The sequence below is a fragment of the Centroberyx gerrardi genome, chromosome 21, assembly GCF_048128805.1.
Source record: "Centroberyx gerrardi isolate f3 chromosome 21, fCenGer3.hap1.cur.20231027, whole genome shotgun sequence".
NCBI classification, from domain to species: Eukaryota; Metazoa; Chordata; class Actinopteri; order Beryciformes; family Berycidae; genus Centroberyx; species Centroberyx gerrardi.
In genome coordinates, this window is record NC_136017.1 from 11479565 (window position 1) to 11505245 (window position 25681).

Consider the following 25681-nt stretch of genomic DNA (forward strand, 5'->3'; position numbering starts at 1 on the left):
CTGATGTAAAATGTGTCTCTTGTAAAATAAAATGAGCCATGGTGAGTTCATGGTGTTTGGTGATGTTTGTTTTGATTCGCCATTCCATTGATTTTCTCCCTTTGTAAAGTTTTTTACAGACCTCATGCAAAAACTCGAAAATTCAATGCAGGCAGCGTAAATATCCCTTGTATGAAAGAAGTATAGGTTAGTTGGAATGCTGTTTCAGCTGTAGCCTAGGTTGACCTTAAAAGTACTGTAAGCCAACGGGACATCATCAAAGACTGAGGAAGATATTTAGGTTTACGTTCTCAGGCAGGACTACAATGCTAAACGTAGCCCAAATCTGATAAGATTTGAATGAATGCACACCTGAATGACAGCTGTCTATGGGCTTCTGTCTATGGAGAGAACTCATGAAAGGATTTCTTTCTTTTACAGTAGTGGAGACGGTTTGAGAACAAGTCTCAGCTTGCCTTCATTAACACCAAGTGAAGCTTGTCATAAGTCTTTAGAGTTTAAGCTATTGTTTCTCATGGATTCTAAACCCTTTCTTGGTCTAGATCTATGTGAAGTGCAGTGGAGGACTGGGGTAGGCTTGGTGCTTGTTGGTAGCGATGGTCTTGTCTGTGTCCCATAGATAGGTCTAGGTTTATATGTTATAAACAGTGGAGGGGAATCTTTTAACCAGCAGCTGTAGGTTTTTACAACCCTTCTCCTTCTCCTCCCTCACTCTGCTGTCCCCACCCCCCCTTTTCCCGCCCCCAGTTAACAGAAAAATATTTCCAGATGTGCCAAGAAAAGAGCTCCCTACGCAGTAGTCGGTCAGTAATGGATTCCGTACGTCCAAGCTAAAGGCCACTTCCTCAGATTGTTGCTCCACCAATTGTCCCCTTCTTTACCCAGACAACAGCCAGACATGGATACCAGTGCCCTTAAACAGGACGAGGCAAGGCGCACATACACACACATTCTCACCATGAATGTAAATTGACTGGCTGCTGTCAATGAGCCGGTGTCTAATTTGGACGGTGGGAGACCAACGAGTGTTGCGGGGCACCGGGCAGCGTCATAATCGTGTCTGGCACTGGCATATGCATCTGTCTCGGTCCCTCTCTAGCTGCTGGACGGCTGCCCGGAATAGTGCTGCGCTGCGCGGTTTTCTATTGGCTGCACCGTCCCGCCGTGCATGGCTCTACAGGGTGGGTTGGACCCTGGGGCTTTTTTCTATCTCTGCTCTGGCTCGCTGCTCTCGTCCGCTGTCTCATAGCACAGAGGCTGTTGCCATTCACCGCTTTGTATGCAGCGTGCCCGAGAGCCAGAGGGCTTGTAGTCACCCGCACAATGGCACACAGGCAATGATTGGGGGACTTAAACCCAAGTGGCTTCTGAATAACCTCACAACTGCCTTTTCTCTGGCTCATCAGGCCTGTACCCTTTTGAGGCAGCACCCCTCTGGGGCAGTCTAAGAGATGTACACAAATTCAGATTGACACGCATACACAAACACTGTTAACGCCTGTTGAAGCCTGTTAGATAAATTGTTGCCCATCATATTTAGCAAGCTGTTTTCTCACTCTGAAAATAACCTCTCTCTGTCTGTCTGTTTCTCTTTCTGTCTCTCTCATTCCCACTTCAGATCACTGACAGAAAGTGCCTTGTCAGACAACACCCCTACTTGAAGATCCCTGGGCGTTTCTGCAGAGCTCCAGACTTTCCCCTCCGCAGCTTTGACAGGAGACACCCCTGACCCCCGGTTTGTCTTTACCTCGGTGTGAGGAAAGCCCAAGTGTAGAACTGCTGCACTGCTGGCCAAGGTGCCAAAGCTCATTGAGAGTAGGTACCGAGGACATTTAAACAATACAAAACCACCAACTTCGTGTTGTCCTGAACTGTGCCATTGCACCTCAAAATAGCGCCACTTTGTTCCCCACCACCCACCCTTCCACAGCTATCATCAGTCAGAGAAAGGACATTTTGGGGACATCGGTACAACCAGCAGAGCTTGTCTCTGAGCATGCCCCCTCTGCCTTGTCAGAGGTCTGCACCTGAGACTAACTGATTGATGAACAACAAGCTCTTTGACTGACAGACCCCACGACAGCGGCGCAGTCCCATGCTTCGGCCACAGGGGCTTTGCCAGTCCATTACCACCACTCTGCAGTCCGCAAGGGCAAACCTCGTCCACTGACCCGAGGCAGATCATTTTTAGCTACATGTTCCATCAGTTTTAGTTGTCGTGTCGTTTTCCTTTTTTTTTTTTTTTGTACTGGAACACTCTGAAACGCTCCTCAGAGGATCGCCTCCTCCTTAAACCAAGTGGCTCCGCTCCACCCCGGCCCCACAGCCAGCGCTGCTGACATGGCTCTAAACATCGCTTCGATACGGGACACAAAATGGCTGACCCTGGAAGTGTGCCGGCAGTTTCAGAGGGGGACTTGTTCACGCAGTGACGAGGAATGCAAATTTGCCCACCCGCCGAAAAGCTGCCAGGTGGAGAACGGGAGGGTGATCGCCTGTTTCGACTCACTAAAGGTGAGGATTGCTGACTACAGTAGGTGACTGCTGTGTAATGTTGGGGTTTATGAAGTTTGATTCTGTCCTCCTCCTTTTATTTTCATCTATTCTACATCATCCTATTTCACTAGTGCCAATGTTTTTTTTTGTATTGCACCCCAAAGTATTAGATACAAATAGATTATAATATCTTCTTCCTCCCAAACCTTTTGTTGTCATGAAAGCCTGGCTTACACGTGTTGTGGTTAAGTCATCATGTTTTCTTCTCCTTTAAAATAGTTTGTCTCTCTATACAGAATCTTGTGGACTTGCCAAATGACGTAAAGCTAATACAAATAATCAGTTTACATCTTTGCAGTACCGACATAGCGTCTGACGTAAAATGTTACAGCCTTGTGGTTCCTAATGGTCGGTGGGTGTAGGTTGTCTGCTCAAATTAGCATGTGTGTCAGGTCTCCATGCCGTGCTGCAGTTACCAGACCAGCCTGACCTATGAAGCGAAAGGCCAAAGAGGTCTCCTGTCATGTTCAGTGTCACCACAGGTGTGTGTGTGTGCTGTGTGCACACATGTATGCGCGTGCGTTTGGTTTTTTATACGGTAAGTTCTAATGTTACCATGCCATGTCCATCATCTATACTCACGGACGAACATCTGATCGCCTTAAGTCGTTCCAAGGCTTCTATTCCTGGGTGCATGTCAGCTGCCACACAGAAGCAGCAAACAACAACATAAACAGCTACAGCTTGTTTTGTCACGTTTAGTTTTCAGAGATCCAAGGAGTGGTGCATGTATTAGAAGATGTGGTAAAGATACTTTGTTGTACACTGCAGTCTGGCATCTCAGTTCCTTCTGGATTGATTTGTCTTTATTGAATACATGTGGTTGATTTGTAAATCCACTAGTGGCCATAAAACCATGTTGGACTAGTATCACCTTGAATAAAGGCCCATAGTTTATTGTGCTTTACCCTTCATATCAGGAGTTATGTCGCTGTTATTTTGGTTATATGCTCAATAAGCCTTTTATTGCGGAGTTTGCTTTTTCATAGTGGCAAAATATCTCAAATTAGCGTAAGACTCAGATACTTTGAAAGTCTATCCAATTATAACAAGGTCACTTCACACAAGCCCCCACACACTGCAAATGAGACGACTGCAATGAAGAGCACCCCATTATTTTCAAAGCTGTGTGAACAAAAAAAAAACACAGCTGTGACAATGATAAATAGCCAAAGAAACTAGAGCAGAACACTGTAGCTGTGAGGAGTTTGGCTTTTTTCTTAAGTATGAACTATAGCAGCATTTCAAATATATAGTAGCGCAGTGCGTTGAGAGTGTATTACGCCTTTTTCAAGGTCGTGTGTGAAGTCAAAGACAAAAGATAGACTAGTTTCACATTGTGCCACGACCTATTGACTTAATACCAGGTTCTTACCGTCCTGGGAAACCTGCCAAAGTCATTGAATGAGTTGGAAAATAGTGGTTTGTAGGCCTTGAAAAGTTATTGAAAATTATAAATACCGAGAAATTTTATAAATGTCATGGAATTTTTGTAACCAGTCAAAATTTTAATGTTGAGCTTGGCTGCTTGCAGATCTACCTTTTGAAGGAAATGAACCCAAATAACAAATTAAAAGTTCAAAGTCAAGCGAGTTCGATATACAAGAGTTATTGAACAAAAAAGAAAGGACTATTTGAACACTGACATTTTGTCATGGTAATCATGGAATTATGATTTTAGATTATTATATATAATGTGTAGATATCTAGTTGATATCAGTAAATAAACCAAACTGAGGTAGCTCCATTTTTCAACATGTTACTGCATTGCTGAGGTTTGAGTTATAACTTCAATGTAATGTTCACGCAACTCCCCCATCCAGTAAATACATTGAACAACCGTATGCATATTGCATGCAAACTATGGCCGTCATCTAGTCATGACCCTCTCCTTCCTGAAATGCATGGCACTCTGCCCACACCAGCTCTGCTCTCTGGATTCAGCTCCACCACTTTCACCTTTAGTACCGTTAGCTTAAAAGCCATTAAGGTCTTTGGAGTGTTGGAAAGCCCACTTCATTACATGTATCGCCCGGTTGCTCGTGGTCATTTATTTATTCGACCTGCTTAAAATGAGCCATATTTACGGGGCTCTCAGCTGTTTTCTTGGCGAGGACTTAGTTCATGGTAAGCCTCGTTGAGTTATTGCTCGGCAATCAGCCATTGAGTGACGCTTTTTCCCAGCTGCCAGCCTGTGTCAGATCCTGTGACGGCTTAATGACCAAACAGCTGACTCCAATCGGGATCGATTTGTTATTGCGCCACGCAAGGGAAGGCCTGACATTCATCCACTGCCCATTACATGATTTTGCTGTTCCTTGAAAACTCAGATCAGTCATCCCTGTCATTTAGACTGTCCTCACTAACGTTTCCTCTGAAAAACAGTGGACAAACAAACCCTGTACCTTGAGTGAACAGAGTAACATTATAAGGAATTGCCTGCACTTGCAGTGTGCATGCAATTAAAATGGAGTTGCTGCTTCTAAACCCCTTTGGAGTGCAGTGTGTTTTGTCATAGAGATCGAGGGAGTGTCTCCCTGCCCCACAGTCCCTCAGAAGCAGCTGTGCTGCCTAGAAGAACTGGTAAAGGGGATGTGTGTGTCTGTGTGTGTGTGTGTGTGTATAGAGAGAGAGAAATGTTTTCTGCATGGCTCCTATTTCTTTACCTAATATTATACCTATCACACAATAGCATCCTAGAGACACAGGAATATTTGTTACATCTATTGTCTGGGTGTTGTGGCTTTGACCCTTGCACTCCTTACTATTAGTGGCTTGTAATATTGGTCATCTAGGAATTTAAGCTTATCCTGTCACTCTCATTGTAGGTTTTTGTGGGTAAGACCATCAGCTAAATGCCTAAATTGTAAAATGTATATGGCTAGTCAGATCTCTGTCTCTATTGCTCTCTCTCTCTCTCTCTCTCTCTCTCTCTCTCTCTCTCTCTCTCTCTCCCCCTCTCCCCCTCTTTCTCCATACAGCCCAGTGACAGAATGAGAATACAGGATTCTCTGTACTTTAACTCAGCCCCTCTCTCACAAAGACTTTCCTCGTGACGGCTAAGAGAATGAATGCTTTATTATGCATTAGGAAATGTGTCTCGCTCCACGCCGGGCTGATTTCCACCCCATTACGCCCGTATCGTCTTCCTGGGTCTTCTCACCTGATAGGGTTATCACGCCAGGGCTGTGTGCTGCCAGGCGTGACTTGGCCAACGATCAGAAGGGTCCTTTTCACAAACATTTGAGAGGTAAGGCTCAGGAGAGGAATAGAGTAGGAGGCGTAACTGTGTTGTCGCACATGTCAGACAACGGTAGGCAACCACACCAGCGCCCCGTGGGTTTTGACCACAGTGGCCATGGCTCTTTCAAATTGTATCTTTTGTCTTTGCACCAGCGGAGGTATTTTGACTTAATTTATAAACTTGATCCAAAGTTTAAGAAACCTTACAATAAGGTGTGCTCTTGCTCCGCCAAGCAGAGCCAGAGAACGATTCGTGACTTAATTACTGGCACCCTGATTCACCAAGGGTTTGGCTGCATAACATTTATAACAAAATAATGACTTTTAGATGAGTTTATGCAAATTATGGATAGCTCTAACTGACCAGCACTTTGCAACGTCATCTCCCACAACACAGGTGGTCTACTTCAAAATGCAAAACACTTGACACAGTGTCATCAGTTTGACTATTCAGAATGGCTGCTGTCATTGCTCCTCCACTCACCATCATCACCAACATGTCAGGCAAATAATATCTACCACCCCTTCTATGATTCAGCTCTTTATTCCACACCTTTTAAAAAAAGACTATGGTTGAAGTGTATATTTTGTGCTGGGCACAAATGAAATATGAAAGAATAATCCAATTCTCGCTTCTGTGTGTGCATCCCTCCTTATTGAAGAGACCCAGAGAACAACCAAGCCTTTCAGATTTGTCTTTGTCTAAGGCTACAGCAGCCAGGCAGGGCGGTCACCAGACCAGAGGGCTCACCATGGGCCAAGGCCGAGACAGGGGCAAGGACAGGGGGGGGTGGAGTGCGGTATGGGAGCAGCCGAGCAGAGGCCACTGGAGCAACTCAGATAAACAGTCATCTGTGGAAGAGTAGTGACCTGTGGAGGCGACGGCGGCCGAAACGCCTGGCTTTGCATTTTCCGTTGGTGCGCTTTGCATTGGACGACTGACGATGAGGAATCATTGCTGTCACTGCTTTGTCTGCTGCTCCTTCCTCTATCGTAAAGCATGCAGCGTCCTGACTCTGCCACGCTGCTCTCAGCATTTCTATAGCGTAACGTCTAGGGGATTATTTTTTGTCCCCCAGCTCTCCACTGTGGGCTTTAGAATAAAGTCTGTCTACACTACATTTGTCGTCTCTCAGAATAGGAGAAGCCGCTTCATCTCTCTCCAACTGGAGCTGCATCTCACATTGGGTTGGCAGACATTAGATGGCCAACCAGGTATCATTCATTTTCATTGAGAGACAACATGAAAATGTATCTTTTGAATCAGGAAAGTTGCATGCAGACTAGCTAAAACTGTACAGGCGAACAGGTTTGGTAGAAGGTGCCAGGCTTTTTTTAATTGGCCAATCAAAATGCAGATAGTTTCCAGTTGTATAAGCAGCATAGAAACATTTTAATACCCACAGAGATTATTGAAACATGACGAGGACATACATCACCAGTGGATAAACAAATGAAGGACAAGATAAAGCCATAGGGTTAAGGTAGCGTAGCAAAATGGCATTGGCACAAAGCTCTCAACGAACAGCTCCAGTTCTGTGAGCGCACTTGTCGTGATAGTTGAGTTATCTCCATAAAAATAGACAACAATTGCTGGAACTACCACATATCATAAAGAAGAAGTTTATAATTTAGGAACAAGAGGTAAAATCAGGCAGAATGGATTCTGAATGTCTGAATCCATTCCAGTGTCTGAATGCGATATAAGCAGCATTCTTGAGTGAGTCCAAGTCCAAGTGAAACCTATTAATTTTTTGGGCCCTCACCAGGACCTCATCATTCACTGCAGATGTACATAGATAATGAATGCGAGCAGCAATGCATTTCCAACAGCGTCACAGCTGATGTCAGCTGGTCGGAGCTCTTTCCTTTAAGCTCTTTGATACTTGTTGCGCTGTTACCATGGAAACCATCACATGGTAAGGGTGTGTGTGTGTGTGGTGGGGGTGTGTGTGTGTTGGGGGGGCTTTAGGGAATGAGTGAGGGTATCTGTCTTAATGGAATAAATGCAATCACACCAGTCATGTGATGATGTCACACTGGCCATGCCTCTCACAGTAGCCTTTTGTTGATGTTTATTTCTCTGCTTTTCCAGCTCTTTCTCTTTAGTGCTCTGTCTCCACCTCTGTTCATGCTGACTGTGTCGTTTCTTCCCACTGCAGTAGAGACCATTTACATTCACAGTGTTGGACTCAATGAAGGTTCTTGACTGCCTGTCACTCTACAAATGTGACATATTCTTCTAGCTTTCACTCAATAGTCTCTCACCTGTAAACAACACATACCAGAAAGATTTCTAAAAAAAAAAAATTTGAAAGCAAAAGCAGAAGGGCTAAAACAAAAACCCCTTTTGAATAGATAAACTAATTCCCATACTTCAAAAAATGCATTTCACGTATAAATCCTTCAGAATATGTTTATATATGTTTATATGTTTCAGAATATACAAAAAATGGCTACAAAATATATTTCTTCATGTAGAAAACAATCATTTGAAGTATGTCTTGGTCACTGGAAAAACATTGTTCCTATGTGCTGCTGACATATATCTGCAAGTATATCTCTCTGTGTAGGTTCTGAGTTGCTTTTTTTTTTTGCAAAACATAAGGGGCTGAAGCCTTTACACAGAAGATCAGAGGTTTGATAATGTGCTGTTTAGTTTTTCTCCCCCGCTTGTTGTGACCAGTCAGATTTTACCAGGTGACGTCCACGCCTGAGTGAGCTTCAATAACGGTCTGGGTGTTGGGGGGTAGTTCGGTGCATCCTGGCACTATCATGTTTCGTCAAGTTGGAGTTGTCAAAAAGAAAGTGGTAAAGCCGGAGAAACAATAGTAGGCGCTTTCAGGTGTGCGCAGTGTTTTCTCATTTCTATCACAGACTCGGCCCGGCCCCCCTGGGGGTAAAGTGCCCTGGTTTTCCCTCACTTGGTAAGAACATCTTAATCCGGACTCTGTTTCAAAAGAGCGTAAGTGTTTTTTGGGGGCGTGAGATGGCTGAAAGGAAACACGAAAACGAAGAAGCGAGGGAACAAGGAAAGAAATGAAGGCAGGTGTTAATTTGCCGAGAGAATAATGGAAGGCAAGGGAACAAGTGAATCAAGCGAGGGAGTAAGGAAATGGAGGAGGGAGCAAGGGGGCTTTCCTGTCTGCCAGTGACAGGTCCAGCCAGGCAGGGAACCGGGGCAAGATTTTTAAACCAATTATCAAAGATTGTTATTAAGATTCAGTGGGAAAGTGCCTCCGACCTCGCGGAGTTTAGTCTGTCACCCCATGGCAACCAGTCCAGACAGAAACCAGACAGCGGAACTCAGAGCTTCACAGACACCAAAAACACTTTTTTTTAAGTTTAGAGATTTCTCCTGACTTAACTCTAACTTCCCACTTCTGGGCTTATTGCATTTGCATTTGATCTTTAGGAAGCTTCAGTGAACATGAACTTTACGTCCGTGGCCTCATCCCCCTCCCCCCGATCCCCCCCTTGTTTTAAAAGATGGGCTCGGCTGCATTCCTCAGCGTAATCCTTTCGAACTGGGCCACACCCTGGGCAGAGAAAACATGTGGAGGGGAATGTATGCAGCGCAGCGGGTGCCGGTGTTCCCCCGGGGTCATTCACAGACACAATGAGGCACTGACTTGAGCTTAACATGGGGCTGCGGCGGAGGGCGGCGCGCTTTGATGAGCCCCGAGGAGACCCCCGCCGCCACCATTCCTTCGCTGGGCCTCCTCGGACGCAGACACATGCACGCACTCTCCCTGTCTTCCCAGTTCAAACCATGCCAGATTTCATTTGATCCACGTGATTTCACCCCCACCCCCACCCCCCTCATACCCGATTTGGGGAAAAAAATGCGAGAGATAGGGAAAGATAAGAGAGGAGGAGGAGGAGGTCAGATCAACTCACAGGTTTAGTCTTATGACCCAGGCCCAGTTAGTCATCAGTTAGTTATATCTATGGCTTGGTTCACTTGAAAAAAAAATTGATACTGATACCAAACAGTGTTTTTATGGGGGGATATTTTGTATGAATGGACGCTTTTTAACTTGTTTTTTTAGTAATTTGCCTCTACAAATAAATACATGTCAAAATATTTCCTTAGAAAATGTTTATATGTAGCAGTTACCATCTCTTAATGTAATCCAGTAAACTCCCTGGGACACAGTCAGTGTCGTGACAGGACGGCAGAAGGAGTTAATTACCAATGCTGATGGGCCCACGGCTTTGTTTACAGCACACCAGTCTGACATCATGACTTGAAATAGATACACATAAGCCATTTAGATAGTTCTTGTGTACAGTTAACTAGCTAGCTTCTGTTTAAGGCTGTTGCCATTACATGTTTTTACTTCTTCTTATTCTTACCATGTTGACAGTGGAGATAGCCAGGCATGAGGTGTTTTGGTTTAGAGACAATGTAAAAGCATGTAGTTTGTATGAGAATCTATGATTTAATGTGTACCCTGCTAACATGTTGTTTAACACTTAGCAGGTCAGCTTCCATACATTTACATGGAAAGAATAGAAAGATCATGAAATAAGAACACAGCCTCTTATCTGGCAACAGCTTTGCATTTTAACTTAGTAGCAACATTAGCAAAACTCCTTTTGGGAGGAAAAAGAACAGCTTGTAGAACCTGGGTCACATGTAAACATCACTGACCCAAGCTTAACCTTTATTTATAGCTCAGTGTAAATTTCCCCATGCAGAGCTCCATACCAAAAGGAGCCACTTAACAAGAGAGCACATCTTCTAGGTTGGGGTGTTAAGGGTTAGAATAGAATAGAATAGGACAGAATGGATTACAATTGAATGGAAAAGAACATGGTCGAATTTAATTGAATGATGGCATTTTCCATGTCCGGTGACACTCAATCCCCATTCATTCCAGTGAAACTACTGTTTTCCTACTTTTTTCCATCTTCCTATGATATAACATTCTCATCTCAGTGTTTTCACTTTGTAAATGATGACTTCATTGGGAATAAATCTTTATATATCAAAGTTTTTCTGCTCTTAGATGTATTCCACTGTACTGCTGTTGATCAGAGAAGTTGATACAGTACATGTTAACATTTTAATTGGGCCACTGGTCTGACCCACATCGGTGTGTGTGTGTGTGTGTGTGTGTGTGTGTGTGTGTGTGTGTGTGTGTGTGTGTGTGAGAAAGAGAGAGAGAGTCTGCTATGGTCTCCACAGTGCAGTGTCCCCCTCTGGGTCTTGCTGCAGAACTAGAAGTAGCCAACTGTAGCCACTATTCTTAGAATAGCTCAGTACAGTAATACAGTATGTATCATTCTTTCTTAGGAGAACAGGTATCCAACTAGTTCAGCTACTGTTGAGCTGCACTTGAGCAAGGCACCTAACCTCTAGTTGCTCCAGCAGAGCAGCTCAGTAGAACAGTAGAAGACTGTGGTTCAGTAGAACAGTAGAAGACTGTGGTTCAGTAGAACAGTAGAAGACTGTGGTTCAATAGAACAGTAGACTGGTTGCACAGTGCAGCTCCCAGGTGTGGATGTAACGAAGACAGGTTCGGTATCACAGACATTATAAGACATCTGCTCTGCGTTGTAATCAGCACCTCTGTTTTCAATAAAGGCCTGCAGCCTGGAAAAACTATCTAACTCCTCGCTTTTGTGAAATAACAAAATCTGTGGTGTGTGCTTCATAGCAGATTTCTCCATATATTGATAATATTTTGGCAGCCTGCCCAGGTAAATTAACAGCCGACCAAGTCAATTTTTGTTTTAGGTTTATTTCAGTTGCTGTGATGCACTAAGCTGGCATTCAAACCTGGAGTTTCTTGTCGATGTAGTTTACAAACATCAAATATGCCGCTGCTCCTTCGAGTCGCACTGTCACAAACTGAATAGAAAAGTAAAGTTGGAGACATAGCTTACATCACGTGTTGAGTAGGAAACCCATTTGTTATTAGCTGTATCATATATGTACTTGACAAAATTAGTTATAAACAGATTAGTGAGAGTATTAGAGTATAATTCAGATTTTCATACTTCTAAAATGGTTTTAAATCATAATTTGTTGACCTGGTAGGCTATGCCAGTGATTTGGTTATTGTTCAGTGGTTTATCAAGTAGACTTTAGTGTTTGCTAGCACTGATAATGTGTGGTTAATAGTGTTTGGAGTTATGTTTTGGAAGAAATTTTGTCCTCTAGCAATTGGAGGACACTTCAGCAGGCTGATAGGGGGCTTGAACCCGGACCGGTCTCCCTACTCACTACCACCCTGCGAATGCTAGGCAGTCGTTGTTAGGCCTGAGTTCCAGTTTTAAACTTGAATTCCATCCCCGTACATCTTCTCTGTAAAATGTAAACTATACAGTAGGGCTTACATGTCAGATTGAGTAGTAGGTGCTTATCACCCAATGAGCTGCCTGCAATGTGATGTGAGACTCAGCACTGAAAATCTGCCCATCTGCTGTACCAATGTCTCACCTGGTCCCAATCCACCCACTACCTCTGACTCATCCTCTCTCTCTCTCTCTCTCTCTCTCTCTCTCTTCCCTTATATCTCTCTCTCTCTCTCTCTCTCTCTCTCCCCCACAGTGCTGTTAAACTAGATTCTCTGTGTTTTTTTCTCTATAAAAAATAGCAACCTAAAATCTGTGCCGCAGAATCAATGCCATCCTCACATTTGATGATTTCTAAGCCAGCTGGACTTGAACCCCCTTACTACTGCAGTAGCCATTGCTGTTGTGAGCACATCTGCAGTAAAGCTGAAGGCAGATCTATAGAGAGTCAGGCAGGAGGCTTGCTGCGTGCTTGACCTTTAGTATCGGTCTCATTAATTATTGATAGTTAGCCTCATCATCATCACACATCAGATCTATCTCAGCAAGATAGACTCAGGATCTCCTATTCTCATTTCTACTCAGGCTAGCATTTTTTTACTCTCCTTTGTTCAGTCTGCCTTACATGATTTCTCTTGAAAATTTATGCCACACTTGGAAAATTAATCACTTAGCCCTGGTGTTTTTTCCCTGGCAAAGCCAATGATGCCTTGTGCTGGTACTGTACAGTATGTTCATTGTATAGCCTGTAGCATATGCAGTTTGCTGTAGCCCGTATTAAATATCCAAAACAATCATTGGTCAGGAAATATGTTGCCTAGGCTCTGACCAGGCTTCTTTTATTTCTCTTCTGGTTACAAAATGGGCAGACTTACAAGTCAGTTTAAAGACGTGGATCTAAGGAAGCTAAAGATGCTCCACAACCCCCCACCCTAGCATGCACACACACACACACACACACACACCTAGGGAGCCGCAAACAGTTAGACAGACAGGCACAGCTGGCTCCCAGGGGCCAGTTTTTATAATGAGACAGAGATCTTCTTAATTGGCTCCACCTAATGAGGCGACAGAAATCCAACCTTTAGGGGCCCTGCACCGGAATCGGTTCCCCTCCACTTTTTTTGTCTGAATGACATCCTGTTGGTCTGCATCAAACAGACTGTTCTGAACCTGACCTAGCATGACATCCCATGTGAAGATGTGTCAGTATTGAGGTTGTATAACAGCTCAGTGTAGCCTGCATGTTGGTGTGTCAATATAAAAATCAAGGAATGAGGAATAAGTGGTTGGATTGTTAGTGATTGACTTGTGCCTGTCCTCTAAAAAAACATTTAAAGTGAATTACAGTGGAATTGGCCCCGTCTGAACTTCCTCATTTTCTGAGAAATGTCCTTGTTTTGACTCATATCCTAGTCAGGCTTGACAAGTGGCAGTGATGGACTGCACAGTAAAAGTGGAACATGCCATAATTTGCTGTGCAACGCTCTCTATGCCGTCTGCTGTGTTGCAGATATTCATGAGCAAAGCTAAGACCACCAGCTCAAAAATAGCACTTCCATTTAATGAGCTGGTGTTTTCTTTCTTGCACACTAACTTTTCATTTTACACCCTCACCATACATGTAAAGAAGAGCCAATCACACTTGGACTTCCATGAATTCAGTTTGGGCACCTCATTGCATATGGTAAGAATACAAAGAGCTATAAAGCTGATGTTGGTATGTGTCCGTGGTCTCACTTAAACAACTGTTTGATCATACACAACTGTATTGCTGTTGCAGTCAATGTCACAAAGTTACAGAAGATAATTTATTCATGGCCAATGTCTTACGTTCCTCGGAAACATCAGACTTAATAGGCTAGACTGTGGCTGCTCCAAATTGGGATAATTTGATAGAGCTCGCCTGGATGAAAGTCTTGGAGTCAGTGTAAGTGACTCTCGTCTCAGTATATGAAAGGCTTACAACTCTCTAGTCAGAGGGAGAGCTGGGTAATGTTGTAAATGTTTTGATACCAATACCAGCTCTGCTTTTCAAACTTGATACCGGTTCTTAAAAGATACTTTTTTTGATACCTCTTTTTGACTTGCCATCTGCGTCTCTAAATAGAATCAGACCTCTTTCAATTGAGTTCCTCAGTACAAATCCCCGCAAACAAGAATAAAACTTGACTTCTGTTGTTAAGAATACAACATTTCAAAGCTTTTCAGTACCTTTTAATACCGTTTGATACCCAAATATCTGTATGGTAATCTATACTTGCCTAGTAGGTATTGTTTTTCAATACCCAGTCCAAGTCAGAGTTATTATTTGTATCACACCCTTCCTCCTTTCCCCCACGACACAGGGTGGCCATGCCATAGAGGTCATCTTTAGGTCAAGGCTGCAGATCTGTGCCTCTGTGTGTGTGTGGGTGTGCATGCGTGCGTGTGTGTTTGTGTGTGTGTTTGGGCCGACAGGGGGGCCATGCAAAGTTCATGGACGAAAGTGAGATGGCCAATTTCACACCCAGCAGATGCCTGCACCAGTGACCCACGGCGACAGGTGGGGGACACTAATTGGCAGCGCACACCGTTACAGAGTTGGGTGAACCCATGGTGGGCGAAGGAATGAGGGAGAGCGAGGAGGATGAGAGGGAAAGAGAAGTGGGACCAGTGGGGGGCATAAATTGGCAACACACTTGCTGTTGCACACCATTAAAGCATCCATGCTAGGATGAGCTTTGGATTTAATGATTGTATGGCTCCGGCAAAGACAGCAGTGGCAGCATTGATTGTTTTCCCTGTAATTTTCTTTTTTTTTAGTGTTTGTTAAAAAAAAAAAAAAAATAGGCATTTCATGGTTGATAAATAAACAAATTAATTTCCATTTTGCAGTTAAAACTGGCCAGGACACAGACAGCCTCAGCCTATAGGTCAGACTTAGACTGCATTCTGCCTTAGACTCAGGCAAATATTGCCTCTGAAAAACCACTCTCACACCTCCGTTCTGTTTTTCATTACATAGACCTGACTTTTCTTCTTCTTTTGGCCTCATTCGCTCCATGAAGCCCTAGCCTGGCTTTGAGAAAACGGAGAGATGAGAGGAGGGTAATGAGATGGACAGGTGGTGGGTGGTGTGGTCAACGTGTTTGTTTACCTCTATCCAGTGATTTTAAGATGTGAAGTGTTTGAGTCATCATACCCTGGCTTATTTATCTCATCTCTTTGACCAAAGGGCACTTATTACTCAAACCCAAGTGTTGGCACTCTTTCAGCTCTCTCTACCTCAAGAGGACTGTTTTTTTTTTTTTTTGTGTCTCTGAACGCCCTCAGAGTCTCTTCAGGCCCGCAGGAGAAAACCTCCTCAGAGGCCTCATCATCACAACCAAAAAACAACATGTGGATCCAGCCAAGGGTGCCCCGTATTTCCCCTTTGGTTGTGTGTATACCCAAAAGGACTTGCACAAAAAAAAGTACACTTCTTCACTGAGCAACTGGGCTTGCTAGTTGCTCTGCAGTTTGAATTATAAAACAAAACCAGTAATCTCCAAACTGAGGAGAGTAGACAGCCATACAACAGCGTAGCATTGGGGGGATGGCGCTGGAAATTTGTCTGCCCCTATCTGCTGAGTGTGTTAGAAAGGGGCTTTGATGAATAGATCTGCTTGCTCCCTTCCATCTCATTATCCTCCTTTATCTGTTTTATGGATTTACACGGCTCCTCAACATGCGCTGACATGCTGTCGATGGAGCCAGTGGGTAACGAAGATGTAGGCTAACATTTTTAATTTTCCCTGATTGTTTGTTTCCCCTTTTTCTCCGATGTCTTTAGTTGCTTTGCGTTGTTTATGGGATGTTGCAGAGTAGTCGTGGCTTTTATCACTAGAGACAGATCGAAATGGAGGCATTTGTTAACAAATGTAAAATCAGGAAGTTAAAATAAGGCCTACTAGCTTTCTGCTGTTTCCCCTTGAGTCTGTGGCACAGTTGCATCTTTCCAAACTAGGGCATCAACATCATCTAGCCTACTTCTATCAAATCTTTCCCTGGCATTGCTCCTAACAGTCATCAAGTTGAAGTTCCAGTAGGCTATAGGACTGCTGTAATGCCAGTGCGAACGAGCCTGTGAACTGCTTGGCGTGTTCGTATCAATACCTTGTGTAGTATACACTCATGCTAACCCCCTGATTTAGGCTGATGTTTTTGGCTCCCAGATTCACAGTTATTTGAAATAGACATCTCAGAGTAGGGAAATGACAGCTAGTCGAAAGCAGGCTAATGCCTCAGTCTTTTAGCTCTGACTCACCTGTCAACATACTGAGAGATGGCATTGTCATAGCTGAGCCTTTCTTCAGGGTGTGTGTGTGTGTGTGTGTGTGTGTGTGTGTGTGTGTGTGTGTGTGTGTGAGAGTGTGTGTGAGAGAGAGAGACAGAGAGGAACAGAGTTGCTTGAGTGCAAATGTACTGTATGTGTGTGAGTGAGTGCATGCTGGCATGAGCGTTTGTGTGTACCTGCCAACTATGTGCACACTGTGTGCCGGAGTCCCTGTCTGTGTGTGTGTGTGTGTGTGTGCATGTGTGTGTATATGTGTGTGTGTGCAGATTAGAGGAGCTCTGGAGGGTGGGTTTCATGTCTCAGCAGGTCACAGATGATCAGATTAACTGAAGCAGGGCTCCAGCCTCCAGCTGGATTAGCAGCAGGGACCAGGACTCTGCAGGTGCCTCACAACAATCCCGTGGAGACACTTCGACCATCACCTTCCCAAAACACAGCAACAACAATGACACAAGCACACACAGGGTGGGACGGTAGCCTCAGCCATCAGCCAGATGCCTATAGACTTTGTCTGTCCCATGGAAGTTCTTTTCTCTTCTGTAAATCATATTTAGCTGGTGAAATAATGCAGGTGACTGGTGAATGTTGAAATCCTTCACCCACAGTGAGCGGTGGACAAAAAATGTAGTTTCTTACCCTGTATGTGTATATCTCACAGCTCTTGAAGTGGTACTAGACACACAGAATGTAGTGCCTCTAGTGCCGAAAATACCATGACTGATCTTAATGTACAGGATGACCCCCTCTGTTGATTGTAGTACACTTTATCAAGGTTTTCTTTGATTCGGTCCACTGTAAAGAGTCTTATTTCCTCTTTCACAGGATATTAGCCATGTATTCAGAGTAACAATGCCAGTGTCCCTGCCTTGGTGTAAATAGAGCTGGTCCAGTTATCACTTTGAGTTCAGACAGACAGCATTCACATCTCCCAGTACTGCCTGAGCTGCAGTTTGAGCTAACCGATCGCTAGCTGCAGTGCCAGTGCTGCATGATAGCAACACCAGCATGTGATTTTCAGCTGATGCGCAACATTCTGCGAATATTCAGACGCGGCCAACTTCACCACATTGACAAACAAGGACACGATATGTCAGCCCATGGAAAAACCTCTGTCAAAATGTTCAATTTGCGTCTCATAAAAGAAGATAAATGGATGCAATTAGTTGCTCAAGATACTTGGGGTGTGGAGACATGTTTAGTTCAGACAGGCTTCAATACACACCTCAGATGGAGATGGGTGTGTTTGTTTTTTGGGGCCTGTGGGAGAGGGATTCCTGCCATGCAAGTGTCCCAGTGCAAACAAGCAAGAAAAAAACACCATCTATCTTCCTTCCCTCACCTTTCTCTCTCTCTCTCTCTCTCTCTCTCTCTCTCTCTCTCTCTCTCTCCCTCCCTCTTTGGGTAATCTCAGGCGTGTCAGCAACAGTGCTACTCCTCCATCTGTGGGATTACGGCTGGTGAAACAAAGGCACTTAATTACTGCTGAGGCAACACAGTTGTGTGTCTGTGTCTGTGCATGTGCATGTGTGTGTTAGATGTGAAAGACTCGAGAGAAGAAAGAATAAAACACTCTTGTTTCTAAATTACCTGGTCTCTGTCCTTGGCACTAAGGATAGATCTTGTTTGTATTCACTCATATTATCGCTAATTGTTCTGTGATCTAATAGCCCGTGTGTGTACACTACTATAGCCTTGAAGTGTAGCAGAGAAGGCCACTGTGTAATCAACCCTTGATACACAAACACACAAGGCATTCAAAGATGAGAGGAGGACAGTAGAGGATACAGTTGGGAAGCGAGGTGCGGGGTTGCCTCTACAGCTTTACATTAAAACGACTTGTCCTTACCCACTGGAAGTCGCTGTTTCTTGTTCTCCATTACCAGCCCAAATGCAAGCAAAAAGCCTTCGGCTATCATTTCATAATGGATTTTCAGTGTTTCCTGGTGTCGTGGAGCCTCACCGCTTCAAACGGATCCATTAGTCCAAACGGATCCATTAGAGTCCAAAAACAAAACAGGATCCTTGAGAAGGAGCACTCTCCTTGTTTGAGGATGAAGGGAAGCCCTGTCCATGTGCATCCAGCGCCTCCCCTCTCTACCGGGTGCTGGGATCAGTGGGTCTGCCTTTTTTCGGCCTTCTGAGCACAGGAGTGCCTGTCCTCTTGGCTTCTCATTGCTGGAGGCTTTCACTAAAGTGGTTTCCCCATGGCCAGTTATAGGCTGACCCATAACCTGCTATTAGTGCCCCTGGAAGAGACACGGGGATGGGGCCACAGCAGGCAAACTGAGAAAGAGACAGAAAGAAGAGAAAGAAAGACAATAAGTTATGTATTTAACCCTTCACTTAACCAGGAAGGTTGGTTAAGAGCAAATCTTATTTACAATGATCTCCTAGGAAGAGGCAAAAGAGGCAGAGAATTGGTGGTTAAATTAAATAAAATGTGAAGATAAGACCCAAAAAAACGAAGGCACAGCAGAGAGATAGGTAGGCGAAAGAGGAAAAAGGTGGGAAAGGTAACAAATAGCAGAATAATTTTGAATCTTTCTGTAGATGTGGAGGCGAGGCAACACCTACTGGAACAGGTCATTCCAGAATCAGGTCCAGTAGGTGTTGCATTCCAAGAATGGCTCTTATTTGGATATTTGTAGCATGGTATATGGCCATTTTTGTATGTAAATGAAGCACTGAGCAGAACCACACTCAGTGCAAGAAGAGAGGGGACGAGCAGTGGGTGTATACAACAACAATGCAAATGACGTAGCATTAATGGCAGGATATAAATGGCACATAGACAAGACAAGGCAGAGAAAGAAAAGAGGGCTATATGAGGAAACACTGAGAGGCAAGGAGAGAGAGAGTGTGCCTTGCCCCCCCCCCACCCCCTCCTCGCTGGTCAGTGGGGATACAACAGGTTCTTCGGCTATGCTCTAAGGGGATTACACATATCGCAGGCTTCATGTCAGAAAAATTAGTGTCAGTTTCTCACAGCGGCCCTCCTCCTCTCGCGCTGAGAAGGACAATCGGATAAAGGGGGGGGTAGAAGACTTTGTCACAGTTTCTCTATAGGGTACAGCCATCTAAGAACAGATGCTCCGGGATATACCAGGCACAAATGTAAGCACTACAACATACAAGACCTGCTGTAGTTGCCTGTATGGGTGTTTCACTGACAGTCAATCGCCTTTTTTTTTTTTTTTTTTTTTTTTTTTACCCAGGGAATATTTGCTGTGCATGCATGCTCTTCTTCAGCAATACCCTACTCACACTCATACTGTTACAGGGATTAGTTGTGGGTTGAAGGAGGGGAGAGCATCTCTTGTTCACCCGGATTTTCCCTGCCAGTCTGGGGATTTGAACCAGCAACACATCCAGTCGCAAGCCCACCTCTCTGACCTTTAGGCTACCACAGCCTAGACTGTACCTTCAACCTGCCTACTGTATTGCCACAGCCTGATTTGTGCTGCGCCTACTCTTTTCTAAGCTCCCTTCCTGCCAGGCTCTTCCTCCCTGATTGTATTTGGTTTTTCTGGACTGCAATCTGCCAATACTGCCAATCCCGCTGCCATTGATCACGCCATTGAGCGCTGTGCTAGCATGTGGAAGTCATCATGAGGGCTCTGATATGTAAAGCCTGCACAGCCTCTCTCTCCAGCTGGAGGACAGGAGGCTTAATAGAGAAACACACACACACACACACACACACACCTTCCCTGGATTCTGCACTCATTCATCAACATTGTTGCTTCGTGTGAATTGTTAATATAGGATTGTAAATAGGTCATTTTGAGGTAGCCATCTTGGATAAGAACCAAGCCTCCAGACTTCCCATTAAAGGCGATTGGAACCACTGGGGCATAATATAAAGGCACGTTTCCAGTCGCCTTTACGAGGACGTTTATGGCTCTTCTGTCGGCTGCAGCCTATAGGCAGCCACTCTCTGTCTCCGGCAGGGCAGAGGATAGAGCACCCATTGAGGGCAAAATGCAAATGTTACAGTGGTGAACGGAGGGGCCCACAACTGAAGCGCTATTCTGCCGAGGGGGTGGAAGACTGGCCCTCTGTGTCTGTGCCACCCACAGACACACCACAGTCATCACTCTGACCATTCAGCCTGGCTGATGGAGGAGGTGGGGGGTCGGGGGAAACTGATGAAGAGGGGAGGGTGCAGCCCAGGCGAGGGGTGTTAATGCCAGATATACACGGACCATTCGGGCCAGTGTGAATCTTTTCTAGATTCGGGGGGGTGTGGGTGTAATTTGAATCCGAGACCCAGGATCAGTTCCAGGAGGTGTTGCAGTTTAAGAACAGCTCTTATTCAGAGGTTTTTATCATGATATATGGACAGTTGTGCTGTGATTGCAATTGGAATTTGTCATTTATTTGGGCATCCTGAGCAATGAGGCTCAGCGAGTTTACTTTTTATTGCATTTTTCTAACTTTAAAGGCAATTTTATAGCTGTGGGGGGCCAACAGAAGTAAATGAATGTAATAGAAATGCTGATCCAGGCGCACACACACGGTGCAGCTGACTCACTAGAGAAACTCGCAGTCTTTCCATGCCTGGTTGGCATTGCAAACATATTCATTCTTAAAATTTTGTCTGCTGACAGTGAAGACAGCCAGATATGTAAACGTCGACGTCGGTAACATCGTGACAGGCGAACAAAAATAACACAGATGTGGTTCACAGACAATTTAAAATATATACCGTATGGCTTGCATGGGAACGTGCAATCAGAGGATGAGTGTTTACCCGCTTAGCCCTGCCTCTGTGTGTATCTATGGGCCATAGTTTGAATGTTACACCGCGACAGTGTTGTGTTGTCTTTGGGCAGGAGAGATGTTTTCCCCTCCTCGGCACTGTGTCGCTGTGTTTGGGTGAATGGGGTTTTTTTGCGTTTTGTGTTCTCATGCCAGTGTGTTGACTGTGGTAAATGTGTTTTTTTTCTCTCTCCTTGCCAAAGGCTTTGTCGAGGGAGTGCTGTGTCCCCATGTCTGATTTGGAGCACGATAAGTGGATTGCTGAGGAAAATGAATTTATCTCTTCTTCGATGCCGCACATGAAGACAAGGATAAACAGCATTAAAAGTTCAAGGTTGCCAAGATTTGATGCATGTAAACTCCTCATCGCCTGGGGTTTTGCAGTTAGGCATTTAGCAGATGCTCTTATCCAGAGCAACTCAAAACAGCAGAATAAGGTTAAGTTCATGTATCTCATAACATAACATGCAGCAGCCAATAATAAGGAAGGCACAGGTCAAAATAACAGCACCCAAACAGCAGAGTAGGTAAAAAGACTAACATTTCCTTTTTCCATATTTATGCATCTTCAAGAATAGAGACCTACAGAAATAAGGGCCAAGCAGATTTTTTTTTTTTAATAGAATAGAAGCAACTAATAGGCCCTAATTACTAGGACTATAAAGGGAGTGAGCAAGCCTCAATGGGTTAAGTGAGTATAATCCTAATCTGTTTATGAAATTAGCTGTGTTTATCCCCATCCCTCCTGGATCCACCCTAATGTAAAACACAGTTTTAATGACACTACTACTGTATGGGAACTTGTCAAACAATAAGCAGTATCTTGTAGGTGATAGCCTTGACACTGCTTCTATTATTTTTATTGACACTACTACAGCATGGAAACTTGTCAAACAATAAGCAGCATCTTGTAAGCAATAGCCTTGGGGATTTGGAAGCGCGTGCCGGCAGTAACGTCTCGTCCCATAAGCTCTTGGACAGAGGATCTATTTAAAGGGAAAATAACCGTTAATTCATCTTTGATCTCTCCTTCATTGTCACTCGTTGTTCAGTGCGATGCAAAGAGCTAATTATCCAATCTGAATCAAAGCTGTTATTAGCGTATCCCACAGCATGGATCATAGCATTTCATACGTGCACGAGGGCAACGGTGCGGCCTACAATGAGAGGTTGCCATGTGAGCGACACTGCTGAAAGGTATAATTTAACTGTGTAGCTATGGCTACACATCGGTGGCTGGCGCGCGAATCACAGAGGTGCCTTGGAGCTTTCAAAGCTCCTTTTCATAAACGGCTGCTCGGAGGCGATGCCCGCGATGAATGGATTTCTGCTCTGCTCCGAGTGGGTGGCTTAGACAGAAGGCACACTGCGCCCAGTCTGTGCGTGTGTGTCTTGCTCTGTGTGTGCGCTCGTGTGTGTCTGGTACCCTCTCAAAGAGATAAGGGTCTGAGACCAGACGATGGCATGGCATTGTCATCGGTCACGTGCGCTGCTTTTTTAGCACCGTCATCGTCGCGTCAGGTGGACCCCCTCCTCGCTCGGGCTTAAAGCGAAAGCCATAAGCACTCCCCTTTTTATCTGTGATGCAACGCTGCCTGTGTCGACAGACCTTACCTCATCCTGTGTGCCTCGAATCCCTAAACGTTGCAGGGAAAAGGTATCGTAAACTGCAGCCAGGGCCCATTAGGAACCTCTGTTGATGATCATTATTATTAATAGCACTCTGCAAAGATACTGTAATTGCCGCATATGCCCATCACTATTACCTGCACAGTTCTCGCAATGGGCCATAACATGTTTTATTAAAGCACAGATTACATCTACGGTATAGCAGATGTTAGACTTTCACCTTTACTCAGAGCTAATCAGAGAGAAGTTATGTGGGTGAAAGCTTTTTAACTGCTGTGCTCAGTACCAATAAATTAACACCTTCCTGAGTTAGATGAATGCTCCATTGTGCGTGTGTGTGTGTGTGTGTGTGTATATATACGTGTGCTTTTATGTGTGTATGCCAAGACATATATTGTCACTTGGTGATAATCCGAAGGTCTGTTCTACACTATCTGAACACAGCTGTTATTCTTCTGAATGAACTAATTTGTTTATTTGTGCACAACCTAATGTTTTTTACCCCCAAAGAATATCACCCATTCATATATTCTTGTTCACTGTTAGACACTAAGATTCCCAGACCTAAGAGTTAGTATAAGACAGTGTGAATAACACATTAAATGTGTGTGTTATTAATTCCTAATGTGTTGTAAGTAACCTTTGACCCCTTAACTCATGTGTCCTCTTTCCAACCCATGGTGTTATGAACTTAGTGTTGTCACAGTACCAGAATTATGACATGGTAAACAAGAAAAACCACTAAGTAATGTGTTACCATTCTTGACTTGGACAGCTTTGCAGACACTTTTGCATAGCGGTTTTGATGTCGGTTGGATGTCCGTCTTGGTCGACTCTATATGCAAAATAGTTCCACATTTCGCTCCTGGCACCGGTTTTGTCGGCCAGTTTGGGTGGAGTTGAATTTAGTTCTTCTTCTTCTCCTCCTCCTCCTTGTCCACACATATACGCCCTCTGGAGGCGACGTTGAAATTAAATTAAATTCAGTTAAAGTATTGAGCGTGTATAGAATTCAATGTTGAATTCAATCTTTCGCAGCTGTATTGAAGTAGTATTGTAAATCTGGTTATCAAAATCTGGTTATCATGACAACTTTAGAGGAAGTACTTCTTTTATTTGCCCCCTTCAACTCTACTTTAAGATAGAAAGAAAGAAAGGCTGAAAACAAACCAAGCATAACTTATGCAAAGATCAGCCATAATGCCATGATAGATTGTAAAAACATCAGTGAGAAATGGCTCTCGAAGGTTTGACAGGATGAAAAGGAGAAAGTTTTGTGAGTCCAAGGCCTGCACTTAGTGCGGTGGCGCTGGTGCGTAATGAAACACTCTCCCAAGTAGCCTCACCACCACTTACCTCATCACTTCAAATGGGGAATAATGACGAGCCATTGCAGAAAGCATGTATCACCCACAGGCTATAGATTAAGTGAATAGGGTGCAAAAAAGGAGGTAATGCCTTCACTTTATGTGACAAGTCCAGATAACTGACAGAGTGAGTGGTGAGTGTGTGTATGAATGTTGGTCTGTGTGTTTGCGTGTGTCTGGGTGTGTTTGCGTGCATATGTGTCGTTGTGTGCATGCGTCTTTTTATGCGTCTGCGTGTGTGTCTGTGATCTCTGTAGGGTGTGATGGTGATGCTGCCCTGCTACCCTGCAGGGCTCAGTCTCAGTTTGGGACGCTGTCCAGAGCTCAGCTTCAGCACCAAATCTCAGACACACACACACACACACAGTCACACCCGCCCACATATTCTCACACACACACATGCACAGTTACACCTGCCCACACATTCTCTCTCACACACACAGACACACAAGACACGTATATATATACACATGTACACACACGTGCACGCACACACACACACGCCTTGGCCGCCATAGTATCAGCGCAAAAGGCTTTGATTAGTTTTGACACCTCTGAGGTTTTTGGTTGGGAGGCGCAGTGCTAACATTATTCCTCTGGTTTGGGCAGTGCTAAACAGAGCTCTGTGTATGTGTGTGTGTGTGTGTGCATGTGTGTGTGTGTGTGAGAGAGAGAGAGAGAGAGAGAGACAGTCTGTGCATGTATGCCTGCACCCATGTGTGTGGGCCGTTGTGATGCTTATGTGCATGTTTTGTTGTGAGGTGTGATTTGGTATGCGCGCGTGGGCAGGTGTGATTTCTTGTGTGTGTGTGTGTGTGTGTGTGTGTGTGTGTGTGTGTGTGTGTGTGTATACACCGTGGGAGGAGGGCTATCGATGGCTCGCCACAGCTTTGACACCAATGTGTGGAGTTCAGTCCTGCCTGAGTCCTGCCCTTCACCAAGCTGCTCTACGGTTTCTGTGAATGTCTAGCTTTCTCCCTGACACTTGTGCTGTAATCATGTGTGTCTCACAAGGATATACAAAAGTAAACAAATCCCTAATTAAGATCTCTGTGTGGTTTCAATATTAAAAGAAAAATGACAAAGAAACCTCTAATATCTATAGACATAATATTATCCCTTGTGGCAAAACTCGCTTGTGCTTCAACTTAGTTGAAAGAAAATTAATTATAACAATACCTATATTGTGTTTGATGCTCTGTGGGGTGTCTTTAATATCAGCCAGGAAGAGAGGAACAGCTGGGTTTTATTAGTTATTTTCATTTTGATGATTCGTGGCTATTTACACCGGTAGCCAGGCTTACATCTCCAGCCTCTGCTTGATTAAAAGTTCTGCTCTGTTTGCCTGCATGCCTGACATAGAAAAACAAGGTCCAACAAGGATGGCAGTATACACTATAACACATCGACTAGACACCTCGGCTCCCTATAGCAACGTGAATGACAGTCTTGGCTTTTAAGCTTTGTGTTAACACAAATAATTCATCATGCTTTTATCCAT

The 25681-nt window shown here is 44.3% G+C and overlaps 1 protein-coding gene across 8 annotated transcripts in view; it reads left to right on the forward strand.

Annotated features, from left to right (window-relative positions):
• LOC139930566 (muscleblind-like protein 2a) overlaps nt 1-25681 on the forward strand; it is a 56570-nt gene that overhangs the window by 9026 nt on the left and 21863 nt on the right. For all 8 annotated transcript variants that reach the window (XM_071923763.2, XM_071923762.2, XM_071923761.2 and 5 more), the window contains one exon: nt 1619-2514. In XM_071923763.2, the coding sequence (XP_071779864.1) occupies nt 2341-2514 (174 nt within the window). In that variant the 5' untranslated portion in view covers nt 1619-2340. The remainder of the gene's footprint in view (nt 1-1618; nt 2515-25681) is intronic.